We start from the raw sequence: 27,132 nt of genomic DNA on the forward strand, positions 1-27,132 counted from the left end.
TAACCCCCACAAATAAAATACACGTCCACATCCATCAATTATTCACCAATATTTCTACAGATGCCCCAAATATATGTTTTTGACCTTCAGGCAGAAACACTGAAGCACAGTAGAAAATTCCACTTGGCCAAAGCTGGAAAAGCTTAGAAGCCTGTAAATTATCCAATCTTCTAGAGTGCAAGAGTAACTTTGGTAAAGCAAGAAACAGTAAATCAGGTTCATTTTGTACAAAAAAACACAAAAGTGAAGCAGTTGTTGATAACCAGCACCAGTCCTTGGGATGAATTTCTCTATTTGCAATGGAAATTCCTAGTTTGAGCACTAAATAAATATTTAAGGAGGCTTTACAGACATTATCTAACATCACACACAACATGTATTTCTCTTCTCGCTTGTTAGAATACGTTTTTTGTAATTTCTAACATTTGTCACACAAAGCATATAATTTGAAACAGGGATGACCACTTTTTCACCAGCCAACATAAAATAAAGTGAAAAGAGTGATGTGAAAAAGCAGTAGCACTCAACTGTAATCCCTGTAGGATTTTCTCTTATCACTTCCCACATTCTATGAGCATTCCTCACAATCTCTCCTGTCTTTTCACTTGAAGTTGTGATGGTCTTTCCAGAGAATAATCAGTGAGAAGGCAATTTCTGCACTGCATAAAATAACATAGCTTGTTTCTAGTCAGTGCTGAAAACACTGTCCTTCCTAGATGGGATAAATCATGAAACAACTGAACATGAGGACAGTGTAGGTGGCACAGGCCTTAGAACCACATTTCCATTCCTTGGAGGATTAAAACTGGATGAAGTTTTTCTCCATATCCACAGATCCAAATCAGGATGTCAGGAATTGTTGATTTTCCTGTCTGGTAAAGGTTCCATGGAGTGTTGATTTTGGGCCTCTCTTTATCAGCCTCCCTCCAAAATTGCTGTAAGAATTTGAGACTGGCTCTGCATTAATCAGCTAATAGGAGTAGGATATCCCAACATGTTATTTCTATAAACTCACAGCTATCTCTCACCCTGGGAGCTCCAGGGATGTGAGAATGTGGAGCAGGGAGGGCCACACCAGTGTTCAGCACCAAGGTCAGCTCACGACTATGCACAGCCAATAGAAAAAGACCTTGATGCACAAAAAAAGTCAAAACTCCCATCAAAAATCACAGAAATCTCAACACTTGTTGAACAGAAATAGAAAAGATTTTTTTTTTTAAATCTAGACCTTATATTTTATTCATTAACTGCATTCTCTGATTTTATTCTTTCTGCATTCTTTATAGGCCACTCAAGGAGGAATATAATGCAAATGGATGTGAGATAAAACATTATTATCACTATTTGTAGCACTATTTACTTTCAGCAGTGCACAATGCATGGAAGAAAAGCCAGATGAACTGAGCACTTGCACTTGCCTGTACTTTTCTTTGAACCCTTTATGTGCAATATATGGGCTCAATTGTGCCTTTAGGCACAAGCTTGAACAAAGATCATAAATTGAACAATCTCCAAAGACACAGCATTGCAGCACAACTCCCACTTGGCTTCATGATAGGCCAGCCACAAAAGAGGGGTTTTGGGAGTATTCAACAGCATGTGAGCAATGTCCTGGACAGGCTCACCCACCAGGACAGGGCACTGGCCCCTGGAAAACCTACTGCTCCCTCCACTTCTTGTCTGCTCCTCACCTACATCCCCCAAAATGTGCACCCCATGCATGCAGAATGACACAGACACACATTTTCAGACCCTTCAGTGGATGGATGGCTCTAGAGATTGGTTCTATGTAGGTTTAGCTGATTTTTATTCCCTACAACATGAAAAACCTGGAGATGCATTGGGTAGATTGAGATTAATCTATTCCTGATTTAAACTGATCTAGATGTGTGTGAGATGCTCATTCAGAAGGCATCTTAATGTATTTTAGACATGTTAAAAGGTAAATGAGGTCCTACTGGATTAATTATGTATCAAGCTAATGAGAGCTTTAATATTTAGAGAAGAGGTTGTCATAGGTTCTGAACAATTTCTTTGACAATTTACTACTGACAACAAAGATGGCCTGGGAGTCTAAAATTTCCATAACTTCCAAGTATAGACAATTTTGGTATATACTTCATAAAACCCCAACTGCAGTAAGTTTAGCAAACCTTCCTGATTAAGTTACCTGGCATGTGTACAGACTAGAGAGAGCATGGCAAAAATGTGCAGGGGAGATCCCAGAACAAAGAGAAAAATCAATCACTGCATGTTTAAATAAGTGGCCAGACTGATACATCACTGCACACAAAGACATTTCAGCCCCAAAGTTGTCCTTTCCATGAATCCTACAGGCTTTTTTACATGGCAATGCTTACAAAATCTAATCCAATTTACCTAAGTGTGCGTGCTTGGAAGTAGCTTAATTAAACCACAGTATATTTGCATGAATACTCTCTCCTAGAATTAAAGTAATCTTAATTCAATTTAGGTTCATTTACTTTGGAACAGAATAAAGCTAAATTAAATTGAGCTCACTTTAATTCTCAACATGAGTGTCCACACAGATTTTAATAGTTAATTAATCCACTGTACTTTCATAAGTGAACCTGCATGGATTTTCATAGGCTGTGTTTTTGTAAACAAGCTCTAAACACACTCTTATTTTATTTCAAGACTGTTCTATTTTCTGTTACGTTCCATATGGGCTAAATTAACAGTCACTAGGAGGAGCCAAGTATTAGCAGATTGTTCTTAACCAAGACTGTATTTTCCATCACTGGATATAAAAACCAATTTTTTATATATTCTCTGAATTACAGTCCTCAATGCAGCCCTTTAGGCATTAAAATCAACTGATGACAAGCAAAAGAAGCTAGATACGATTTCTTAGAAAAAAGTCTTTAAATTCCATGTCTAAAAATTACATACTTAAAGATGTTCCTTTGAAAAATAGATTATAGAATAGGAATTGGATTTTCCAGATAACAGATGCACTAAAACCACAATTTGAAACAATTTTTGGACTCTATCCCAGCATAAATCAATCATATGGATTCTGAAAATGCTAAGACAGATCTTGAAATGGTAATTAATTTGACATCACAATTTTGATGTCAAAGAAGAAACTCTGATTTATGGCTGTAAAGGCTCTAACTCAGCAATTAAAAACCATGTTTTCTAAGTTTCACTGTTTCCAAAGTTCTTGGGTCCCCTCATTAGTTTAGGTTTTTAAAATGTTCTCCTGTTCATGGGGTGAGAAACTCTATCTTTGGCTGCAACTCCTTTCAAATCACAGCTTGCTGGGCAAGGCTCATGTTAGCTGTGATTGCAGTTGGCAGGGCACTAGATTAGCTGTTGACATCAAGCCAACATTTAATTTTGTTTTCTTGAGTCATCTGTTGCCAGTTCCCATGACAACTGCTCTTCCAGCCTTCAGATTTACTAGAGAAAACCATTAAAATGGCCAGGAGTACAGAAAGAGATCCTTTGATGTAGATGGAAGTTCAACTGTTTCCTTCAATGAAACAGAAAGATCTTTTCAGTTCTTACTTCAGCACCATGTAAGTTCTGCTCAGGAAAACACGGATGTTCTTGGATTAGAAAAACAGAGTGAACAGTAGTTTTTAACAAGAAACCTGCTTTAGCATCTTTCTACTACAGAATGAAGGGCTTTGTGTCTAAAAAATCATGTCATGCAGAGGACGGGGAAAGAGTATTTTTCTATTCTCGCATAGTAGCAATGAAAGGTGAAATTTAAGATATGGATTCTTTTGATCTTCACTAGAGTCCCTGTAAATTTCCCTTTCTTGTCTCACAAATGTGTCACTTAGGTAAAGGATGTATCTCAGGAAGACACCATTACTGCGCTGAGTCAGCCCAGAGGTTGAACCAGACCAGAGGAAAAGGCCAATTCCAATCCTCTGGGAGCATCTGGAATCAAAAATACCTTTGGCTAAAAATACTTGTCAGTATTTTATGGGTTGTAAAATATGTACAACCCATAAACCCCTGGTTATGAAAGCATAAGAAGAAATTGAATACCATACTGGATTACAAGCAGTCCTTGTAGTAGAATGTTAACACTCAGGGCTTATTTCTAAGCCCATCTCCTGTTGACTTTCACAGGTCCTCCCAAAGTCTGAATTCCACACTCCCCTTAATCGCCGTGTTCAAAGCACTGCAAAGGACCAAGCACCCCCAAATCCCTTTGAAAGAAAAGGAAGCACAAATAGAATAGAAAAAGGTGCACAATATAGACAAAATCCCAGGTAGTCTCTGTATCTCTTCATTAGGTAAACCTTTCACCTCTAGTATGTGGAAAAACAAGCAGTACACAACTCTTTCATGGGTGTTTCCCACTGCCCAGGAGCTTGCTCTAACAAGCATTATTTGCAGGGGAATGTCCAACTCCCCCAGAGCTGCACAGAAAGGGCAGCACATGGCAGTGCTTGCAAGCTCAGGATCCAATACTCATGACTGTGTTCTAAGAATGAATGGCCCTGTGCTAAGGCAATACCCCAGAGATTTTTATGCACCCCATTTAGTTTATGTTTCATCATACACATCTGGATGACTTTTCCAGGCTGGTTCTCCAACAGCATTCAAGATTGCTTTCCCAAAGGTGAGGATACATAAGCCTACCCTCCTGACTAAAATGAGAGAACAGGGTAATTACTCTAACAAAAACCTACCCTGCCTCCCTTCTCCTCCTCTGCCCAGTAGAAGCAGTTAAAACATTTTAAAGATAATGGGGGTGTATGTGGGAGAAAGTGAAAGAGAAGGAGAGAGAACACTCCAGTTCCCCAGCTTGAGTTAACTCTCCCAATCCCACTGGAGAATCATCTTCCACCAGATGGAAATCCAGAGATCTCAGGGGTTATGTCTGGTACCAGCCCCAGTGCAGGGACTGAGTCTGTCCCCCAGTTTGGGTGTAAAGCCACTCTTGGCACTGATTGTTGGGACTGGTGTGAATCAGTGACAAAGGAAGTGGCCAGGACGTGTCACTGCCACCACCCAGTGCTACCCTGGAGATGAAACAGCCACATCCACTAAAGCTGGCAGTGTTTATGTAATGGTTTGGGCTGTGAATCCAGGCTCTGTGTGATTGTTGCAGAATGCATTTGCCTCGTGAATGCCATTGATGCAGACGCCCGCATGCGTTCAAAATGCTGTGTTTCATGTTTTGCTTTTATCTTTAAATATATTTGAGTAGGTTTTCCTCTCTTCTAAAACAGCTCATATAATAGGTAGAACTAAAAATGATCTAATAGCTTCAGTGCCTTAGAGCTACTGCCATGCATGAAATTCAAACTGTGACTATAAAAAGATGCAAGGACTTTCTCTCCAATTCACATTTTTAGCTACTTCTCTGTTTTTTGAGAAGGACAAAACTTGTTCATGTTTCAGGTCAGAATCAGTTAAATAAAATGCAATCTGAACGTTATTGCAGATCATCTGGGGAACTGGAGGCAAAAGTCTGGGGGTTTTTGACTGGTTGAAAAGGCAATAACTTAGTAAGATTGGTAGTTACTAATTAAGGTGGTAGCATGACCCAAATTTGCTTTCACAGCCCTTACTGATTTAGTCAGATGCAATGACATCCATTATAGCTGAGCAAATAGTTCCTGATGAGTAATGTATTTGCACCTCCATACTTTCTATCTGCATATTCCCTTGATTGTGTCACAGTTTTCCTGTCACCATCACCAGCCTGTACGTGCTGATTATTTCTGCAGTGTTTGAAATGTGTATTGTCTGCACTCAGCAGCCAAACACAAGTGGCACTGCTCAGTCCTAGTCCAATACCTTATGTCAGTTCACTCTGTCACCGAGTGCAACTCTTAATTAAGTTTATTAGCATGTGTGCAAAACATATGCTTGGCTATTCAAACCTTGCTTTGCACAGATGCTGCCTAATTTTGTTAAATGGGAGAGACCACTATAATTTTTAGGAGAAATTAGCCAAATTAGAATAGATTGAACCATTTGTCCGTGTTCCCAGACTAACATGAGTATTCAGTACCTTGCTTGTCAGAATTTAAACATTATCTGTTTTCAAATGCTCTGAAATAAGAATTGGTGATTTTATTAAGCATGGGTGGCTGTTCCTGGGTTTCACTTCGAGCTTCACTCCAGCACAGGCTGAGACTCTGTGAGTTCTGAGCTATAAGCACACTGAGACTCTCCTGCAGGGTGTACATTGAGACACTCCTGGAGACTGATTTTAGGTTGAATCATAACCCTTGTGACTTTGGACGAGCCCACTGAGGAAGCTCACTGTGGGGAGCTGCTCTGTCTGCTGGAGCATGCCTTAATTGTGTCATCAGAGCCTTGGGTCATACTGTGAAGGGGTAGACAATGTCATATCCTCTAAACATGTTCTAACCACTCAGGCATTTAATCAGACACTGACATATTTATTATGAATAAAAAGAACAGGAGGATACCATGAATTTCTTTAGAGCCACTTAATTGACAGGGCATTGGCTAATGAATGACCAATTAATAAAATGCAGGCAGAATATAATGGATTGTACTTTGTTTGTACACAACACACATCATTAGGACTCTTCAGCCATCATTAGCTCTGTCTTCTCTGCACTGAGTCATTCTGCTCCCTGGAAGAAGTCTGGGCTGCATTACAGAACTGCCAAACCATTCCACTGATAGAGCTACAGCCTTCTGGATTGTCCTCCTGTGCAAGCTGCTTCCCTGAATTTAGGGATTCTTTCCCATTTCTTTTTTTTTCCAGTTCATGATGAAATTGGTTATGCAGAGAGCTCAAGGCTAATCTCATCAGAATTTTCCAAAAGCAAAGATGTACAAGGAAAAACTCTTATTCTACCAAGCAAAGAGCCTGGGCTCTTGGAGGGCTCTGCTTGGGTCACCTGGAAAGGAACTGGGTGTGGAGAAACCAGGAGCAAGTAAAAGTGAATAACCTTAATGATTTGTAGTAGCGTGACTTTTTCAGTTTCAAAAAAATAAAAAAGAAATATTGAAGTAATAAAACAAAACCAAAGGAAGAAGAGCAGTCTGGAGATTCTGGCCTCTGTGCTATCAACTCTTGTAAAGTTCTTCCACTGGTGGATTCTTAAGATAATCCCCAAAGGGATTTTCTCAAGATTCAGTTAAATTTTTTGTATTTCTAGTAAAAAATACAGCCCTTGATCTACCAGAGAACTAAGCACACACATATGAATCAATCTTTGATTAAAAAATAAGCATTATTCATGCAACCTGGTTAAGCAGTCAGTCAATTATAACACACATATCAGGGGTAGCTGTGTGCTTGAATTCTTTGAATGTTTAGTTTAATATCCTGTGCTAAATAAAATAGGCATGGCAACAACATATAAAAGAGTTCTTTTACATACAATGAAGAAACTTTGTACAAAATCTACAAATGATTTGCATGCACAAAAATCCCATGAGTGCATATGCAAAACACTTCATTATGCCTGTTAGTTATTGTAATTGCCATTAACTTGTGCAATTACTTGCTCTGCATCACAATTCCAGGTGAATGGTTAAATCAGCTTCAAAATTATGAATAGCTGAAAAATCCTGTTTCAAACCCCAAGCCATTTCACTAATTTTATTCTTGTGTAATAAACAAAGTGCATATCACAAAGTACAAATTGCAAGCTGTATTATTTTCTGAAGTGGCTGCAGCATTCCCAGGAGAACTGAGGTTGTTGTTTACGGAACAAGAATTCCCCATGCAACAGCAGTGAAATTGTTCTTCCCATCAGGACTCAGCCACACCATCAGGATGGGTTATTAGGGCCCTGTCAAACCTTGGCTGTTCTGCTCAGGCTGTTCAACACTTTTTCTAATGCTCTAATTTGAGTATTTGAACACTTTCTGCATAAACCCATCAGCAATAACTTGGTTACAGACATACATGATTGCCTGGCTTCTCTCTTTTTGAGGTGACCAAACTTTGGTTGGGGTTGGGTTTTCTGGAGTCTTTTCCAAGGAGAGGAGGACAGGAATATTACAGCTGTAAAAGTAATTTTGGAAATTCATTTTTAGAAAATGAGGATGGTTCTGGAGCACTTCTTAAGGACTACCAGAGTAGATTTGTCCAAGCACTCCTACAGGACTGTTCCACACTTTAATCCTCTTGGATCTAAAAGCTTTGTTCCCATCTCTTTTCATGACTAAATGCCTTAATATTTGGCTCTACATTTTCTGGGAAAAAGAGCTCTTATAGTGGTATTGCATCAGCTGAAATTCAGTTCTAAATATAGCTGAAGTTTGAGCAACCTCTTCTATATGGATATGAGGGGCAGAATTGGTGCTCGAGGTTTTCCCCTTGTAAGCTCTCCCCAGGCTACTGGGAGATGTGACTGCAGGCCTGATAGATTTGTAGTGGCATGAGCCATGGAGAAAGAAAATGTCAGAAATCCAGATACCCTTGGGTTGTGCTTTCCACACAATATCTTGACAGGAAAACACACGAAATACAAAGGCAAACAGGTGATAGCTGCCATCCCCTCATTACCTCTCCTTTTCCCAATTCCCTCCACCAATGAAAGCTGCAATTGTTTTATTTGTTTTTTCAGCAACAATGGCGAAAGATGAAAAATTAAAACTTGATAGCTACTCTCTCTCAGCCTGGAGATTATTCTAGAGCCTGACCATAGCTGCAGTGCAGACAAATCTGGGCACATATTTTTAAAATTCAGATTTGAACAACAACATCAACAACAGCAAATCCCCAAATCCCACCCCCTTGCCCCCTGCCAGGACCTGGACCACACATAGACTGTAATTACCAGAGTTATTGCTGAGGAGAGAACATCCAGAATGCAATTATGCTATTAGGGCAGGGTAATCAGAATAACTTGCTTATTAGAGAAAACCATATACTTGTCCTAGGCTATTATTTTCACTTCTATAAAACAGCCTCCTTAGGAGATATGACAATTAAACAGTGATTGTACATGTCAAATCAATTTTCAATGGATATGGATTATGTGATAGCACAGGACCTGAAAGGGAATCACAGTTTAGTGTCCAGGCATTTAAATTGTGCAAATAGTTTTACAGTGATGCACTGGTTTAGATGTGCAACTGTGAGCTCCCATTATCCTCAGTCCAACAAACTGATGGTCAGTGGCAGCAAACACAGATGTGAAATGCCCAGCAAAAATCCATTAAAACTGTCAAATTTTAGTCAAGACCCTAAAAATATATACAATTGCTATTCAGAAATCAGCGTTACTGGAATCTGATTCCAGAGCCATTTGCTGATTTGGGTGTGATACTTGGGATCCCAAAGCTGCTGACAATTTATGAAAATGATATTTTCTACATCTTTGGGATACAATTGCTGTAAATAACTCATCTATCACAAAAAAAAACCATCCTCAATAACCAGGCTCTCACCTCAAGCAGACTTAGATGGCAGTGGAATAGATAAAGCCTTCTTCACATCTCAGAAGGCAGAGTGCATTTTGGGCAGAAAATGGATGAAATAAAACAGTTGCTTAAGACCACTCCAGACACACTATTTTTACTTTGAAGTCATAGCTTCTGAAAGCCACCCAAATGACAAGATGAGAGCAGGAGCACTGGGTCAGTCAGGCTTGCTGCAATGGTGAAATGCCTGCAATGGAATCTCTGTTTTTTTTCTGGACGTTACAAAACATCAAAGCTAGCAATGGGTTTGGTTTGTGCACAGGTGGGTGTTCCAAGGGAAATCAGGGAACAAAAATCTGGGCCTTAGAAGGTATAATTAAAAATTTCACAGCAATAGTCATGAATCTAAAGTTTGGAACACGTCTTGGGTGTTTAATGAAGTGGAAGGATCTCAGTGGTTCCCCAAAGATGGGATTGCTGGTTTCTGGTGTCGAGGGACTGCAAGATCTGACTTGAGCTGTAAGGCAGGAAATCAGCACTGCCATGACAAATTTTGCAGGTTTCAGTATGTAACAGCTGTTATTCTCAGGATAATCTTGCAGCACCAGTTTTGTGACCACTTCTTCACAAATTCCTTTACCTGCAAGACCTGAGCACGCCTGAGCTTTGGCTCTCCAGCCCTTGCCCTTGCTCTGAGCTTATCAGAGTGTGCCAGTGCTATCAGCTGAGGGACTCTCAGTGCCCTGATGCTGCAGGAGACATGAGCCCTTGGAGCAGTCACCCAAGACGTTCATGACTCAAAGCCAACACCTGTAGGGCTCCTTGGAAAAGCTTTTCAGAGCTATTATAACAGAAAAGCAGGACTGATGTGGTAAAACAGCTTCCCTAAAGCTGCCGACCACAGCAAAGTGAAGGGAAAAGGCAGCCACTTACTCCACTATACAGACCTTGCCTCCAGCCCTGCTTTCAACAGCTCCAGATGCAATTACACTTCTATTCACCACCACTGCAGGTGCAAGCTGAGCAACAGCATGAGCATCAATGTGTGTGGGTGTGCAAATGCCTCATTACGGTGGTTTGTTAGCACAGTGAGGGATGCTTTGTGTCCCATGAATGTGTAAATGGCTCACTTGAGTGAAAAACATCTAACTTTGCTTCCCTGGCCCATCTCTCTGACAGACACTGGAGAAGGAAGCAGTTTGATTCTTTGTCAAAGTAGCAGCTTCCATCTAAAATCTAAGCCAGCTCTCTAGTGCTCTCCTTGGGTTTCTGACAATGGAGAGAAGTGAATCCTGAGGAATTAGTCGTGCTCAATCATATCTTAATCACATGCATGATGTGCTCTTATGCAGCATTAGAGTAAGAGGCGTCACATCTTGTGTTGTCATTTCTGGGACAGAAAACTGGGGCTGTTGGCTGGCTTTAAATCATTTCTGGCATTAACGAGATTCTGACCAGAGGCTTTATTTCATGTTCAGGATCTGCACTGCATTATTTCCTATTATATCACAATGCATTGCAAAGGAACAGCTAAGTTACCAAGACTAATCCTTTAAGTCTTTCTTTCTTTACAATGTCAGACAAAATAAGACTATGCCATATTTCTGTAATCTCTCTTGTATTATGAGAATATTATGATCTATAACAACAAAATCTCTAAACTGCTCGATTCCTGTCGGCTCTGATATGCTTAGTCTTGTCCCCTTCTGTCAGAAAAGATATTTCTAAGTCTCTGTGATTTCATTTTAACAGGCAGTATCTGGTTAAAAATCAGATTATTATTGTAAAGCAGGAAAAAGAAGTTTCCTTGTGTTTAAAAAGTTAGTATTTCTGAAAAATCATGATGTAATACCCAAAGTTCTCCTCTTTCTTGAAAAAACTGCTTAAAATGAAAGTTAGCTTTCAAGCTACTGCCACTTTTTCCCTACTTGGATATGTGCATTTAGATTAATCTGTTGAAAAGTAGATTTTGTTCCCAGACAACTTTACAGCAGCCACCAAGATCTAAAAAAGATTTCTGCAATGCTCTGCTGGCAAATTGCAGGGGAATTTCTTGAGAGAGGGAGGGGAATTAGAATTAAAAACTAATTAAATAAACCCACCAGAATTAGCCTTCCATTTCTTTTAATAGAATGAGAAAATAAATTTTAAAATATATATGAAGTGTATCCTCCTTCTGAGAGATCTGTCCTTTTGGAGAGAGGGAAAACATCATCCCATACTATCTATTCAGAAAGTTTGGGTTTATTTCTCTGTTGCTATTTCATGATGTCTAAGCCACTAAAAGTATATTCAGTAATTTAACTCTTTTATAATTCTTTCATTAGAGCAGCCAAGCAAATCATGGTCTGAAAATTCATAAGCTCATGGCAGTGCCAAGTGTTTGGGTTGGAGAGGTTGGGGTTTTTTTACTGTTGGGTTTTTTTTACAAGTTATTGCAAAATATGTCTAAAATCCTAAAAAAATAGAAATATCAACAAAAAATTAAATTCCAGGATGCAAAGCAGAATAGATTTTCTGCAGGTGCAGGACACAAACAGCTGATTATATAAAATATCATCTCCCAAATAAGAGAGATGAGTAATGCCCCAGGTCATAGTGCAGCTTTTTTAGAAAAGGTTGGTAGAACTAGAGACCCCTGAGGTGTTGGAATAAAGCCTGGAAGTTGTGTTGGGAGAGCAAGAGTGAGAAAAATATAAATGGAACAAGTTATTGAAAACAGCTTCTCCTGCTTTTTTGCTCCTGGGATCTTCTTTCACAAAGGGTTGTTTAACCCCTTCATCTCCTGCCACCCACCATGACTTTGGAGCTCACTGGCAACTTTCAACCAAGGGTGGAGTTGATGGGAAATGACACCAGTGACCCTGGAAAGTGCTGCCTGTAGGCAGAGCCTGGGTGTGAGGTCAGGCTTGGTTCCACACCAAAGCACCCACAGGAGAGCTGATGCTGGGAGGCCCTTAAGGGAAGAGGGCTCGCCCAGGCTGACTCTTCATTAGACAACAGAGGAGCCAAACTGAAGACCTCAGTCATAAATGGGATTTTTGGCAGTTTAAGATCACATTGAGGGCTGAAAATGCTGGATCTGGAGGGAGGCAGGCTTGGCTGGCTTCTCTGCTGGTACAGCAGTAACTCCCATTCTATTTCTCCATTTGGGAGAAAGGCCTCTGGAACAGGAGCTGCTGAATTTGCTAAGGCAGGAGTGATAGCTACTAGAAAGAACTCAGACTGGATGGCAGAAAGGTAAAAAACTGTAGAGAAAACAGACTGAGAAGTAAAAAGAGCTGCAACAAGCTCTACCCTGTCACATGAGAACAAGAGAATGGAAGGAAGCACCAACCCAGTGAGACAGAAGGAATGCCATCCTTCCAGAGCAGCCTGGGCTGCCTTCAGTGATACCTCCTTGGACTAAAGAGAGAGATACAGGATAAATTTCTATTAGTTAGGGCTCCTTCTTAAAACATTTTCTTTCATGCACAATATTTGGATTTTTGAAGGACACTCCTTTGTACTTCTACATGTTAAAATTATCTTTTAGATGGCTTCCTTTCAGTTTATTCTTCTGGTTGAATTGCAGCAGCAAATGTACACTGTAACACTAAGAATTCTCTCTGCTATCCATCCTGACAGCTGTAGTTCACATTCCCTATGTTTGCCTTAAGAAAATCCACATCTGATCATGTCATCTGGTAAATTCACCACTGCTGCAAGGGTTCAAGGCACCAGCCTGGGGCAGTGGCTGATATTTGCTCCCACTATAAATCAAACAGAATCAAGGGTTTAGTGAGGATACACAGTTTTTGTGTCACGCCATTCCATCCTGAACTGGCATCAGCAGTTTACAGAAAAATAGCACATTCTCAGGAGCCTCTGTTTTGTTCCTAAATGCAGGGGATTCCCAGGTGGCAGGAGCTCACTCGTTCCTCACTTGCAGGAAGATGTGTTATTAAGTTCTCTGCAGTTAAGTATCTCCTGTGAAACTTCAAGTGATACTAACAGTTTATCTCAGTTCTGATTTTTCCATTAATTTTCCTGAGTTAAACACGAATCAAGGCATTTAAAACTTCTGTTGGACAAGTGGAGAATTTGTAAGAGTCCAAGACTCCATTTTCCTTCTTCTAGAGCTTTCTCTGTATAGTTGGTAGTCTCATGTGAGTACATATTCTCTCCTCCTAGTCGCTGTAACATTGAGCAAAGTCAAATGAGCAACTGTCATAGAAGGAAACATTTAAGCTAAGTTGAAGTGCTGTATCTGAAAATAGGATGTTTTTTTCTCCTTGAAACCTCTGCAATCCCTGAAAGCTGCTACACAGTCTACAGAGCTGTTATAATTAAAAAAAAAAATTACTTTTTTTTTTTCTTCTATCCTAAATGCAGAACTTACAAAATTACAGAAGTCCCATCTGCAAAGCATAAACTTCAGAGAAACCCAATTAAGGCAGTGTTGCATACACAATCACGTTTGCTCTAGTTAAATATTCCACACAGATCCATCTCATTCATGATGGAACAGCTACAAATGAACTTGCAGGAGCCAAGAAACTCTCTTGGAGGCTGATTTCCACTGAGGTTCTGTCTGAGCTCCCAAAGACAGCAGGGCTGGCTCGAGATGCTGAGCAAAGCTGCCCAAAGCATCAACCCCTGTGGCTGCACAGGAGACTGACCCTGAGGACTTCATCTGGAATTTATCTGTGCTCCTCCAGCCACCCTTTCCTTTGCTGCCAGCCTGTCCTGAGCTTCCAGCCCCCATCAAGAACACTGTCCTAGGCTGGACACACCTCAGTCCTGAGCCAGGGCAGAATTTCTTATGTTCTTTTAGGGATAAAAGCCCAAGTCTTGGTGCAGGCTGTTTGAGAGATGAGAGGCAGAGTTCTGAATGAGAAGTGACAGCCATTCCCAGCAAATCAATATGGACAAGGCACAGGGAAGCTGTGTGGCCTGAGGGATGGAGCAGCCCTCAGAAAACACTGAAGGCTTCAGTGGTTGGATGTAATGCAGTGATCTATGTCCACTTGCTGGTTATGCAGCAGCTGAACAGTTCGAGGATGTTAAAAATTAGATTAAGGAAATTAACACACAAACTGTCTCTTCATTATAAGAACAATTCTGAAGTGCTTTATGCACAAGGACAAGCCTTCCTTCAGCTGAAACCACAGGTCCACATTCCTGACCCAGAATATCAGAGTACTACAGAAAGCCAGAGAAGACCCCTTTGATTCAGATCATCTCACTGAAATATTTATGCAGGCTCAAGCACGGAGCTATTGACCTGCCTCAAGTCACTGTATGGGGCTCTCTCTGGGGCATGTATAAATTGTGTATATCTTAGGCCATAAATCAACTTGAATTTCAAACAAAAGCATGGGATTTAATAGGCACAAAGAAACCATTGTATTAGCATCCAAACTGGCTTCATTTTGAAGTAAAATCAAGGTATCATATTTAGTTTTACTTACTCTTGGTATTTATAGATTTGACCTGCTTAGAGAAGCAAGGGCAATTAATTCTACATATTAAATTTTAAAAATACAAAGCCATAAATTTGGTTTAAAAACCCCATTTTCTAAATAAATAAATTGTGTAGCCCATTCATTACAGCACGACTTGGGCAGTCTTGAAAGAGAATTCCCAAATTAAAGATTTTGGGGAAAATTAACACTGTTACTGAACTACTCACTCCAATATAGTTACATTTCCAGATAAACATGACTCCCAGCATTATGCAACACATTCCATTCTCAAAGTGTGGTGCAAACATTAACTGAATGAATAATCTTAAGCCACCTTCATTCACAGCTAGAGTGTGAAGAAGATCTTTTATTATTTAACAGACAGGGGTTTCTCTTATTTGCACAGAGAAGCATCTACTTGTGTGCACAAGTTATTAGGTGTGTAAATTAGGTCTGAGTTCTTTTATTTAAGGTATGCAATCAAATCTGGGGTTTACTTTTATTTTAAAAGAAAACCTGAATTAAAGAGACAAAGATAAACATAAAAAAGAAAGCCTGAATTAAAGAGACAAAGATAAACATAAAAAACCACCAGGTATTTCCAATATGATGACCTCATTCTCATAAACCCAGTCTAGGTTTTGATGGTGTATAATCAGTATTTCCACTTCTTGGATAAAGAGGTTTTAACGGTTTAAGTGTCTTTTCAGCAACATTCAGACTACCTGCCAACTTGGGATTTAGAAGAAAAGACAACTTTAAACACTTTTTTCCCCATTAAAGCTCTGTATTTCCTTTACAGAACTCCAAAGTTTGGCTAAATACAAATCTCCAAACCCTGGGAACACTCAAACCCTGGAAAAGCCTAAATCCTACCCTCGGCATGAATAGCATACTTATTAACTGACCTCATTTAATTCCTGCAAAAGTAGCAATAAAACATAACTTTACCAAGCTCTTGATCCCCAAAATAAACTGAGTATCAGTACGTAAAAAACTCAGGCAACAGCAAAAAGCAGTTTTTGTTAAGTGTGCACCATGTTGAGCAATGTAATGATACCCCAGCACGGACACAAATTATATGTGCAGGACCAAAATTATGCAATTGGAGCAAGAGAATCCACGCCCAGCAAGTGCCACCTCTGCAGCTTCCCCAGCACACGGTGCCCATCCTCCTCTCCAGAGATGGAGAGATCCTTCTCCCCTGCTGGAGCAGAGCTGCCATGGGGGAGATGAGTCAGGTGCCAGGGCAAGGGCTGCTGGGCAAAGAGGAGATTCTCTGCTGCAGGACACAGAAAAAAAGGGAGATCTGTGCTTCCAGTGGAGTTCCTCTGCATCACAGGGACTTGGGATCCAGTTAGATCCTACCAAGAAGGGACTGGGGATTTGATGAGAAACAAAAAGGCCTTCTCAAAAGCACAGTGGACCATTTCTTAAAATAAAGGTCCCATTGTAGTACTTGGTAATATGGTGATGATTTTTCAGGTGCTATGTCAGAAAAAACTCTAACTCTACATTCACACAAATAGCCAATGTTCTGGGAAGCTTTACAGGATTCAATTTGGATTTCAATGGAAAGGAAAATGGGATATTAACTAATAGCCTGCATGCTTCTTGTCAGTACTGAGTATTCCTGAGTACAGCCCCCATTAGGTGTGGAATGGTAACTTTAAGCAAGGAGCCCTTTGGTTAGGAATAGGAACTTCTGAGTGAGAGAGTATCACTAAGTTTCATATAAATAAAACATAGGGTTCAGTTATAAACTGGAGCAAAAGCACTGATTAGATCATTTTGTCCATAAATTAATAAAGGAAAGGATATAGGAAGACTGGTAAAATTCTATTTCAGAAGAAATATAATGTAGGCAAAATAAACTCTGTTAACAGAACAGACTTGTTGATAGAGAAAGATGAAATGGAAACCAAAATCTTTCCGGTGAAAAAACAAAACAAAACAAAACCCAAAAAACTTTTTAATGGTGTTCTGGCTCAAGCATTAGGATCAAATTTGAACATTCATGCAACAACTAAAGACATCATAGATAAGCCTTTAAGTCCCTGATTAATTGTGCTGATGTAAACGACTGCAGAGGATGGAGCAGCAGCCCAGCTGACAGGCAGGGCACCCACAGCATCTCTCTGTCCTCCCTCTGCCATCAATTTTACATGGTAGAAGTTAAGCACACACTTAGAAGGTTTTCTGAATTATGGGCCTGGCATGAATAGATCTGCAGGTTCAGAGAGCTGGCACCAATCTGTGAGCACTCCAGCTGAATTCCTGGTTGTCTTTGCCTTCCCTTTGCTCCATGCCAGCACCTGCAGCCCAGACCTACCCCATTTTACTTTCCATCTGCTTTTGAGTTTCCAAACATCCCCTGCCAGTAGCTTCCAACATCTCTGAGGTGACCAGTGTCCTGGTTAAGGGGGCAGCACAGCTTTCCAGTGGCTCACAGGCTCCCTAGCACTGCTCGAGACTCAGACTGAGCAAACTTGTCCAAGGAACAACTACAGCAGAAACAGGAGTCAAATAAAATCTTTAGAAGCTAAATCAAGCCAAAAATGTTAAGAGAAGACAATGACAGATATGGAGTGGCACAGTCCATCCAGGGGAGGTCACAGCTTCAAAACAGAAGGCAAGAAGGAAGAAGCCATATTAGAGAGTATTCCTACACCTGCTGTTCATTGCATCACAACTTTCCCTGGCTGATGTCCTTCCTCACACTGACTGGGAAACCTGCTGGGTTTCAGCTCAGCCTCCAGCCCAAAGAAAGATGATGTAAAAGGAACATAACAGTTCAATTCTCATCTCAGCATCTCTTCTTAGCATCCTAGAAGAATACTAACAAGAATGCTGCCTGCTACAGAACTTCTGAATTATGAAAACTAGAAACAGTGATGGAGGACTTCTAAGTCTTATGCAGTTGTTCTCTCCTGGAGTTAATTCAGAGCACAGTGCTGCTGACACATGGTATCAATAGAAATTAAAGGGAATTGGTGTCTGGTGAAGACATAGTCATGTATCTCTGGAACAGCTACTCTGCAGTAGCTTTAACTTGTCAGGTCTTGAAGCACACCACACCAGAGGAGAGGCTGAGGAGCCCTCCTTCACCAGGCAGCAAGAAATTATGATGACAGAGCTGTTAACAACATCTAACACCACTGCCTGCAGCACACAGCTCCCTGCCTCAACACAGATCCTTCACTGGAGGACAAGGAACACATGGTGGACCACTGGCAAGGTCTGCTGGAGAGCTCAGCAATGCCCATCCTGAAGATCTTTAATTGTGTGGTGCCAGAAAGGAAAGGCAGCAGCACAGAGAGCAAAACGTGATGGCATCGATGTGCACTTCTACAAATTCAAATGGATTATCCCAAAATTAAGGGGGGGAGGGGGGTGACATTTTCACACATTGTCATGGTTGTCTCTATCTCCTCCAGTAATACAGAGTTTTGACATGGTGTGTTCTTCTCCAGTCTGTGCACCCCTCCCTTTTTTGATACAAATCAAATGAGATTGTCAATCTTCCCTCTGCCCTGTGACTGCTGGAAGGATATAATGAGAGCAATATTTTGGCTTCCTGCAACTGTCTCTCAATTAGATGGTGATACTGAAATCTGTTATCTTTAGATTCTCCTTTCTTCCTTGATCCTTATCTGGAAAGGTGGAGGAGGGGAAAGACATATAAGATAAGGAGATTCCTGACATCCCTGGAAGTGTTCAAGGCCAGCTTGGATGGGGCTGGGAGCAACCTCATCTAATCAGGTTAGGAAGGTGCCATGCCTGTGGCAGGGAGCTGGAACCAGATGATCTGGAAGGGCCCTTCCAACCCAAACCATTCTAGGATTGAATGAGATGAAATTCAATTTCTTAACAACAGCCTGGCCTAGAGACAGTCCACAGTTAAGCAAGACAGGAGTATTTGATGTCTGCTTCCCAAACTAAGGACATCCTCCCATTGCAAGGCTTGTTCACTCAGTGTGACAGTGAATTTAAACAGACTCAAACATGAAGCCCAGTGTTTGTTGTACTACAGTAATTCTCATAAAATACTGCTCAGTGGCCATAAAATAGTTCACTTAAATATAGGCTAAAATGCATTATTTTATCTTAAAGGAGAAAATAAATAACTGATCCAATTAAAGCAAAGAAACACTATTTCCAGTATTCTCTGCATTACTAATAGGACCTCTATGCACTATTTAAATGCTGGAGAAAATCATCTTTTTGTCAGCAGAGCCTGAACTAAAGTCCATCTTTTCTTCTTAGACCATGTTTGTGACATCTTTACTGATCACTTTGAGGAGCTGCTGCTTTAATTAAAGTTGCACATGAAGGATCTAAATCAGTGCATTTGTAGCTCTGTTTTGGAGTAAATAGCTATTAACTGTCCCTAGTTTAGCTGACTGAAGATCTTGTTTATCTGACTTATTATAGGAATATTTGTAAGATTGTAGTGGCATGTGGTAATTTTCTAAGTTTTCTACATGTGATAAAATTCACTGTAGTCTGTAAAGATTACAGCTCTTCTAAATCAAGGTTATAAAATAGCTTTTCATTTCTACAGTGAATGCTTTGTGAGGAAAAGCAACATAGATAAAAGCCTTTATTATGAAGCCCTTATTGTTCAAGGCTTGGAATAATTGCAGCTTCTGCTGGCATTAGTCAGGACTATGAGTGTGCAGGACTTCTCAAAAATCAGCATCTAAGGCTACTTGAACCAGCCAGAAACTGAGTTATCCCATGCACTGGCTGGATGAAAACGGAGTCCTCTTTAGAAATGAACAAAACACAACAAAAACCTCACAAACAAACAAACTTCAGCTCTGCTCTCACATGGGGAAACTCCCTTTGACATTTCACCCAAGCAACAGTTTCCTCAGCAGGCACAGTGAAATGAGTTGGTGCAGAATAATCCCTGACCACATCATACAGCCAAAAAACTGCTCCAAAACAAGATGGGATATGGCATCACTCAAAGGCTAGGTAAAAGCAGGAATGGTTTTTGTAGGGGTCCTACATCCTATTATACCCAGATTTTGGTATAATTTTGGTCTGTCTGTCTGTAATTTAAACATGTAACTTAAATGATAATAACATTAATTGAATTTTTAGATTAAAGAAGAATGTTACATGTTCACACTTTGCTACATGGTTTGTCTGTGAGCAGGGTTGGGATGTAAACACAAACTTTGGACAGATCATTTCCCACTTCTAAGACTGTCTTTTGACTTAGAGTCCATAGATGACAATGTTGGTATAATGATAGTGATAAAATTATTTTCCAGGACAATAAAATAATATAAAATGCAATTACATCATCTAACATTCATAATTCTTAAAATAATATAAATTGCATTCCAGATTTTAAGTAGCCAAATGTATGAAATTGCTCATAATGATTACTCACAACACTGTAGGATAAAATTTTATCTAAAATAAACAATTTAGGTTCATTTTATTATCATCTGGAAGCATACAGATGTTCAATACTATTTGATGAACAAATTTAAAACCTAAAAATCTTACCAAACATGCTAATCCTACCTTCCACTGACTATTCATACCTACCTGGACAAAAGCCAGATGTATTCAACACCTTTTGTTTCTCTCCACATATTGCATGAATAACAGAATACATACAAGACACTTCTCTTGCATTTTAGTAGAGCCTCTGCCATGCAATGGGACACAGGCTTATCTGATGGAGTCTGTACTAGGGGGAAAAATGCTCCTGGGTATTGACAGACCCTTCTCCTAACAAAAAGCACAACAATGTTTATATCTTTGTCTGTTTGTCGGACATGTTGTGTACTTTCTTTGTTGTGTATCTCATGAAGGCCAAAAGAATTAATTAGCAGAAAACAATCTAGAGGAATTAAAACTGAGGTTGCACACGCCTTCCTTTCATTAGTCACTTGTGCTTGCAGAAATCAAATGGCAGAAACACACATTCCTCTTTCAGCCAAGATTGCCCCTTTGGGAGTGAGTCGAGCAGTTCATGTTAGAAGAGTCCTTTGTTCCCTTCACTTAGGGTATCAGAACAGTTGGTAATCAGGGATAAATCATCCACTGTTTGCCTTAATTTAATTTGTGTTTCACTCCAGACCAGTGTGCTCACAATTGCTTGATAAGGCAAATAAATAGAAGAACTTAAATTAGATACAAATATTGATATCCTCATTGGCTTGGAAGGAAGCAATACAGCAGGTGTATGAATAGGGCCTGGAATATTTTATTTACTCAGTAATCTGAGAAAGGGGAGCAAAGTTCAACCTGAAATTGCATCCACGGACTATCTCCTGCAGGCTGATAGTGCCTGACCCAAAACCTAAACCCATCTCTAGGCTTAGGAATCAGCAGTGGGTAGTGATGATCAACACCCCGTTCATTGTCTTTATGCTGTTTTGATTACTTCTTTTCTCATAAAGAAACCTGACAGCTCTTGTGTGACCACCATCTATTCAGAGAAACTGAGAGTAAACTGGCTTTTACCCTTTGCTTCCAGCTTGTTGTTGTGCCTTTCCGTGCAATCACATCACATCAAAGTGATGTAGCTATTTGTTTCTTTTTTTTTTCTAAAGGTCTCAACACTGCTTAGATTCTGACGATCTGAAATTACTGAGTCACCACCAACAGACATTTAGAATTACTCCTCAAAGTGAAGATGAAAACACCATTTGCCATTGTTAAAAAAAAAATCTAATCACAATATTCTATTTATACACTAACGACTGGGCTGTGTCCCCTCAGCACCACCCTCTGTGCCCACACTTCACAAGGAGATTACGCTTCTCCCTATGAAGTGAAAATTACCTTCTCGTGGGCAGAAAGCGTTTAATTATGACTCTGCTTCCCTTGTCTCCATGGCGATCCCATGCAAACAGCCTGCTTTATTAGCGCTCATTTCCCCCTCCCCACAAAGTCATCAATGAGCTCTGCGGGAGCGGGGGTCGAGAGCAGCCGGCGGCCCCGGGAGCCGCGGCCGGGACGCGCCCCCCGCGCTCGCTCGGCGGGCGGGCAGAGCCGCGCTGCCAGAGCCGCGGGACGCGCTCGCTCCGATCCCGTGTGCGGCTCAGCCGCTGCACCATTTCGGCACTTACTGCAGAAAATGTGTTCCCAATTCCTGCCCGCCCGTGGCGGACGGGCTCCCTACAAACTGGCGGATGCTCCCGGCGCGCCCCGAGAGCCGCCGGCGAGAGCGGGGCGGTTACCTGGGTGCTCCCCGGGGCCCGCGGGGTCGGTGAGGATGCTGGGGTCACTCTGCGACCTGCCTCGCGGGAGAAAGCAGCCGGTCCCTTCTTCCGATGCAGCCATGAGGTGGAGGGCGGGAAGCTCAGAGGAAGAGGGAGGAGGAGGCGCTCATGGAGCCGGAGGCGGCCGGGGGACAATGGGGACGGGGGTGCGGCGGCGGCGGCGGCGGCGGGGCGTCAGCCGGGCAGGACCAGCCGCGGCAGCATCTTCCCCGGCGCCGTCGGCACGGCTGCGGCGCGGCGCTCCGCCGGCTCCGGGAGCTCAGGGGGCAGCTCCGGGCGCCTCAGGGGGGTGGGCCATGCCGCCTGGCGGGGTGGGGAAGAGCCGGGGCGCGGGCCGCCGGCCCTGCCCCCCGCCGCCGCCGCCCCCTCCCGGGACGCCCCCCCGAGCGCCGCTGCCGGAGTCGCCTCAAGCCGCCGCGCTGCTGAGCGCATCCGTTGGAAAACATTGGGATTCTCCCATGGTGCCCCGCGAGCGCCCGCCTGACGTCACGGGGGTGGGGTGGGCGCCGCACCTGCACTGCACAAAGGCGGGGGCTCCGCAGGTGCGCGGGGGCCGCCCCGCCCGAGCGCGTCACCGGCCGCGGGAAGGGACCGCCAGCCCCGCCCTCGCTGCGCGGGACCCGCCCGTGTCCCCGGAGCCTTCCTGGGGCTCGTCCCGTCCGTCCGGGCGCTTTACCCCGCAGGAGGGACCGGCGCGACACCCCGGCGGGAGGGACCGGCGCGCTTTGTCCCGCGGGAGGGACCGGCGCGACACCCCTCTCTCCTCGCGGGGGAGGGTGTCCCGCGGGAGAGGATGTCCATCGGGAGAGGGTGTCCCGCGGGAGAGGATGTCCCTCGGTAGAAGGTGTCCCGCGGGGGTTCCCTCGGCAGGACGAGCAGAGAACCGCTCGGCGCCCCCAGCACCCCCCGCAGCTCGGCCGGAGCTGGGGCAGGGGCCTCGTGGCAAAGGTGCTGCACGGGGACCCCGCAGAAACGGGATGCTCCAACTCGGCTGAGCAGCTTGGTTTGGGGATTTGATTAAAGGGAATAACTTCTTTTATGGATTTTTTTTTTTTTTTTTTGCTCCTCCCGTGCAGCACAAGGTGCCGGCAGAGGGGCTGCTGGTGTGTAGCCAGTGATGCAGGTCAGGTCTTCTTGAAGTTTTGACGTGTAAAACACAAGGATGCTTTTAATCACTCTCCCAGTAAAGTCCTGTGGAATGCTCCCTCAGCTCAGCACTTGCTGGGATTGTGGGGGTTCTCATCTCGTGCCTGCCTTAAACTCTCCTTTTGTCTCTGCATGGAACCAGTACTGAGGAATACACCCACCTACAAGTAGATTTCTTTCTGACTCAAGAGCAGTGGATATACATGCAACCAAGTTCCTGTTGTGAGACATGTGCAAGTTTGCAAAATTTTCAGGATGAGCCCTTATCAGACAGTTTCTCATCAATGCAGTCTTTCATTCCCATACACAGAAGCACAGGTTGAGCTTGGAAGGAACCACAGTGGGGTCACCTGGTCCAACCTCCCCTCTCTGCTCAGGCAGGGTCATCCCAGAGCAGAGGGCACAGGATTGTGTCCAAACAGGTCTGGAATATTTCCAGAGGAGAGAAGCTCCAGTCTCACCTGCACAGCAAAGCTCCTCCTCATGTTCAGGTGGAACTTTCTAAGCATCAGTTTTTCACTGCTGCCTCTTGTCCTATTACTTGGCACCACTGAGAAAAGCCTGGCTCTGTTTTTACATTAATATGTGGAAAACATTTTGCTACTCTTAAATAATGAAAACAGGGTTTGGCCATTTCTGAAAGCAAAGGCAAACAATGCAGTTACGTAGGGTTATGTCTTTGTTGTGTTTGGGGGGGATTTAACCCAAATTTATCACCTCTATCACACTAAGACATGTGCTTGCAGTTTTTCTTTAAGCAGGAATTTCAAAGCTAAATGTGTCTACATTTAATTTGGGAGTCACTTTTGGGCTGTGTGCCCCTGAGAGTCGGTTATCCTACTGATCTTTGGGGGAAAGAAAAAAGTCTGTGGGCATGGATTTAATGGTGGAGCCTGAGGAGAAAATTCATCCAAGATTCCATTTGAGGGAGACCCAAGTGTGGCTGTTGGGGTGACATCCACCCATGGCTGGGGTGAGCTGCTACATCCAACAGGGAATACTGTCCTGAGAACAGATCTCAAAAAGGGTTTAAAGTAAAATATCAAAGAATTTCTGGTTCAATGAGCACTGCCCCTTCTGGGGGTATGTAAGGTAGATCCTAAGGAAAAAGCAGCATGTGGAGGTTTAATCTAAGCTGTGCCATGGAATACATTAAGGTGCCAAGTGAGATAATGAGCCATATCTATTTTTAGTCCTAAAAGGAGAGGAAGTAGCGAGTTCTAAATGGTTTTTCTCTATATAGCTTTTAGGTCATGCTAGAAAATGATGATGGTTTCTAGTGAATTCTGTGAAAGTCTGTTTGGACTAATCAATAGCTGCCTTCTGAGATGAAGAATGATACTGATTTCATGTTTAAAATGTAGGGTTGAGAAGTTTCATATCAGATTTAAGCATTTGTTTAAGACCGAATATATTAAAATATTTTCAACCCAAGAAAATATCTCCAAGACATCTTTAGTAGCTGTAGAAGCACACAGGATGAGAGGGATGTATTTTTAACCAGCTCCCATACTGGTTGCCTTTGTAGAGGACATTTTATAGGATTCCTTTGGATTTCAAATATTGCCTGGTACAAAACAGTCCAACAGGGCTGGAATCTGCCTTGTTGTTTTCACTTAAAGTGCATTTTCTCTCATCCCTGACAAACCAAGCATCAAGAGGCTCAGTCTGGGGATAAGTCCCTGGTGTGCTTTGTGCCAGCTGATGGAGCTGCCCCAGCACCTCGTTCTTTCCAAAATGAGCCATCATCATGGCTGGGAGAGGAGGTACCAAAAAAAAGAATTCTGTTGAATTATTCAAACTTACGTTGCTAAATAATGTCTCTTGGGTTAAAAGTAGGATTGTCTGCATGTCTTTTACTTTCAAATGTCAGAGGTGCTGATGATGCATCTATGGCACTTCCTTAAAGCAGGCTCTGCATTCCTTCTGGGGCAGGGCTTTAGAGAGGGAAGAATCAATGTGAGGCCAAGTCTTGTCTTGGTGTTGAAAGACCAACACCAAACAGGAATGGAGCCTTTCCACAGAGGTAAATAAAGCTGATGGAAGCAGGCACTAACTAATATATTCCAAGTATATTGATTTGTAAATCCCTCTGAAATTGGAATGAAACTAAACCTGGTTCTACCTGTGGGTACAAAGCACCTGAAAAATTGTCCTCAATTTTCCATTTACTACTTCATATGATTCTGCAGGTGTCACAAACAAAACTGTCTGCAGGGTCAGAATGGCTATTAGTAGAAACATGACCCCCTTTTGCTTGCTGTATTTTCTTACTATAGAAGTCTTGTGGTAAACAAGTTTTCAGCATTTTCCCAATGATCTGATCTATTTAGTTATCTCTCAGAGGATTTCTAGCCTTTTATATTTATGATGAAAAGTTATGATGAATTTTTTCTAGCTATGTAGCAAATATCTCTTCAATCGGCATCCATTCAGTTGCAGGAAAATACTTCTTGAAATTAAATATCACAGAAGAAACACAGAAAGGAAAATAAAATCTTTTATAATTTATTTATTTTGATGCATAGTTCACAGCCAAAGCAATGCATGTCAATTTGATATGACCTTCCTTGATATTTTCTTTAATGCAACTATATAAATGGTATGGATGATTTGATTAGTTTGTTTTCTCTCTGACAGCTGAATGCCTGTTGTATGAGCTGGTTATATAAAGAGAAATCCAAACTTGTGTTAGAAAGGAATGATTCTCTGGGGAGAAAGAAAAGAGGTGAGTCATGTCAGTGCTGTTTTTCTCGAATCAGCAGAATATCCAACAACCTCATTTTGCTTAATCTGAAGCCTACATGTGATCTCTGAGCACCACTGATGTGGGGGCTTTGTGCTGTTATTTAGAAAAATGAATTCAGGGTACATTTGGATTGACAGAATCAGCTTTCATGTTCAAATTGTTCTGATGACCAAGGCACAAATAGCCTTGCTAGGAGCAATTTTCTTAGATGCAGCAACAGAAAGCATTTGTTCTGCTGCTTGTGAGTCTTAGCCTAGTTTTTAGATGTTTATGCCAGCTTGTTGTAGCTCAGCATGCTCACCATAACAGAGGTGAGCATTCCCATGCTCAAAAAGCTCTTGTCTCTATTTACTTTGTTGGGGGTTCTTTCCCCTCAGATGCTTTCTTTGTAAAGAGGACACAGAGCCTATTTTGAGCCTTTGTTTGTCAAGACCATAAATGCATGTCACCAAGAAGAGGTAAAATATCAGCCAGCAGTCACAACTTTGTAAGTACAAAGGCTTGAAACACGTCTTCTCCAAAGCACTACTACAGAAAGCAAATAAAAAATGAATAAGCATCAAGGGCCTGTTTATTGGGGGCCTCATGGGCACAGTGAGAATTTCTGATACTCAGGAGCTGTTCTGGCAATAGCCCATCTGATTTTCATGTTTGCTTTTCTTCCAAGCTCCAGTGCTCACTCCCATTTTACAGGTGAAGGAACAGGAAAAAAAGGCTGGGAAAAATGTAAAGGAGGACCCTGAACTCAACTTCCTGCCCTGACACCCATCTCTACTCACATCCTTCTATGCTGGGATGATGGGAAGGGGAACCTCTACTCTTATTTCAAATTATGCAGCTTATAACAGCAACAGTCCCATGAGTGGGGAGTGAACTCGTGTCTGCAACGTGCCAAGGCCAGCAGAGCTGCAGGATGTGGGCACTGAGCTGTCATTGTGCAGGAGGAGCAGGGAAAAGGCTGTGGGGAGCTCTGGGGGGCTCCTGAGGTGTCCAAGCCAGCGAGGTCCCAGCTGATGTGCCACATAAATGTTGTTTGAAGGGATGAATCTCATCATCCTCTCTGGTTTTTTGTCCCCATCAGCCCCTCAGGATGTCTGAGGAGAAGGGATGTACATATAAATTCCATTGCAGGACCAAATCTCCTTCCTGCCCACATTTTGGGGAATTAATATTCTTGTCTATGGAA

The 27,132-nt window shown here is 42.1% G+C and overlaps 1 protein-coding gene across 2 annotated transcripts in view; it reads right to left on the reverse strand.

Moving 5' to 3' along the window:
* Positions 1 to 22,119, reverse strand: part of PHACTR3 (phosphatase and actin regulator 3) — a 100,317-nt gene extending 78,198 nt beyond the window's left edge. For both annotated transcript variants that reach the window (XM_009093130.4, XM_018917382.3), the window contains exon 1: positions 22,010 to 22,119. In XM_009093130.4, coding sequence (XP_009091378.1) covers positions 22,010 to 22,112 — 103 coding nt within the window. In that variant the 5' untranslated portion in view covers positions 22,113 to 22,119. The remainder of the gene's footprint in view (positions 1 to 22,009) is intronic.
* Between the last annotated feature and the right edge of the window lie 5,013 nt (positions 22,120 to 27,132).

This window comes from Serinus canaria, chromosome 20 (assembly GCF_022539315.1).
Source record: "Serinus canaria isolate serCan28SL12 chromosome 20, serCan2020, whole genome shotgun sequence".
Classification (NCBI taxonomy): Eukaryota; Metazoa; Chordata; class Aves; order Passeriformes; family Fringillidae; genus Serinus; species Serinus canaria.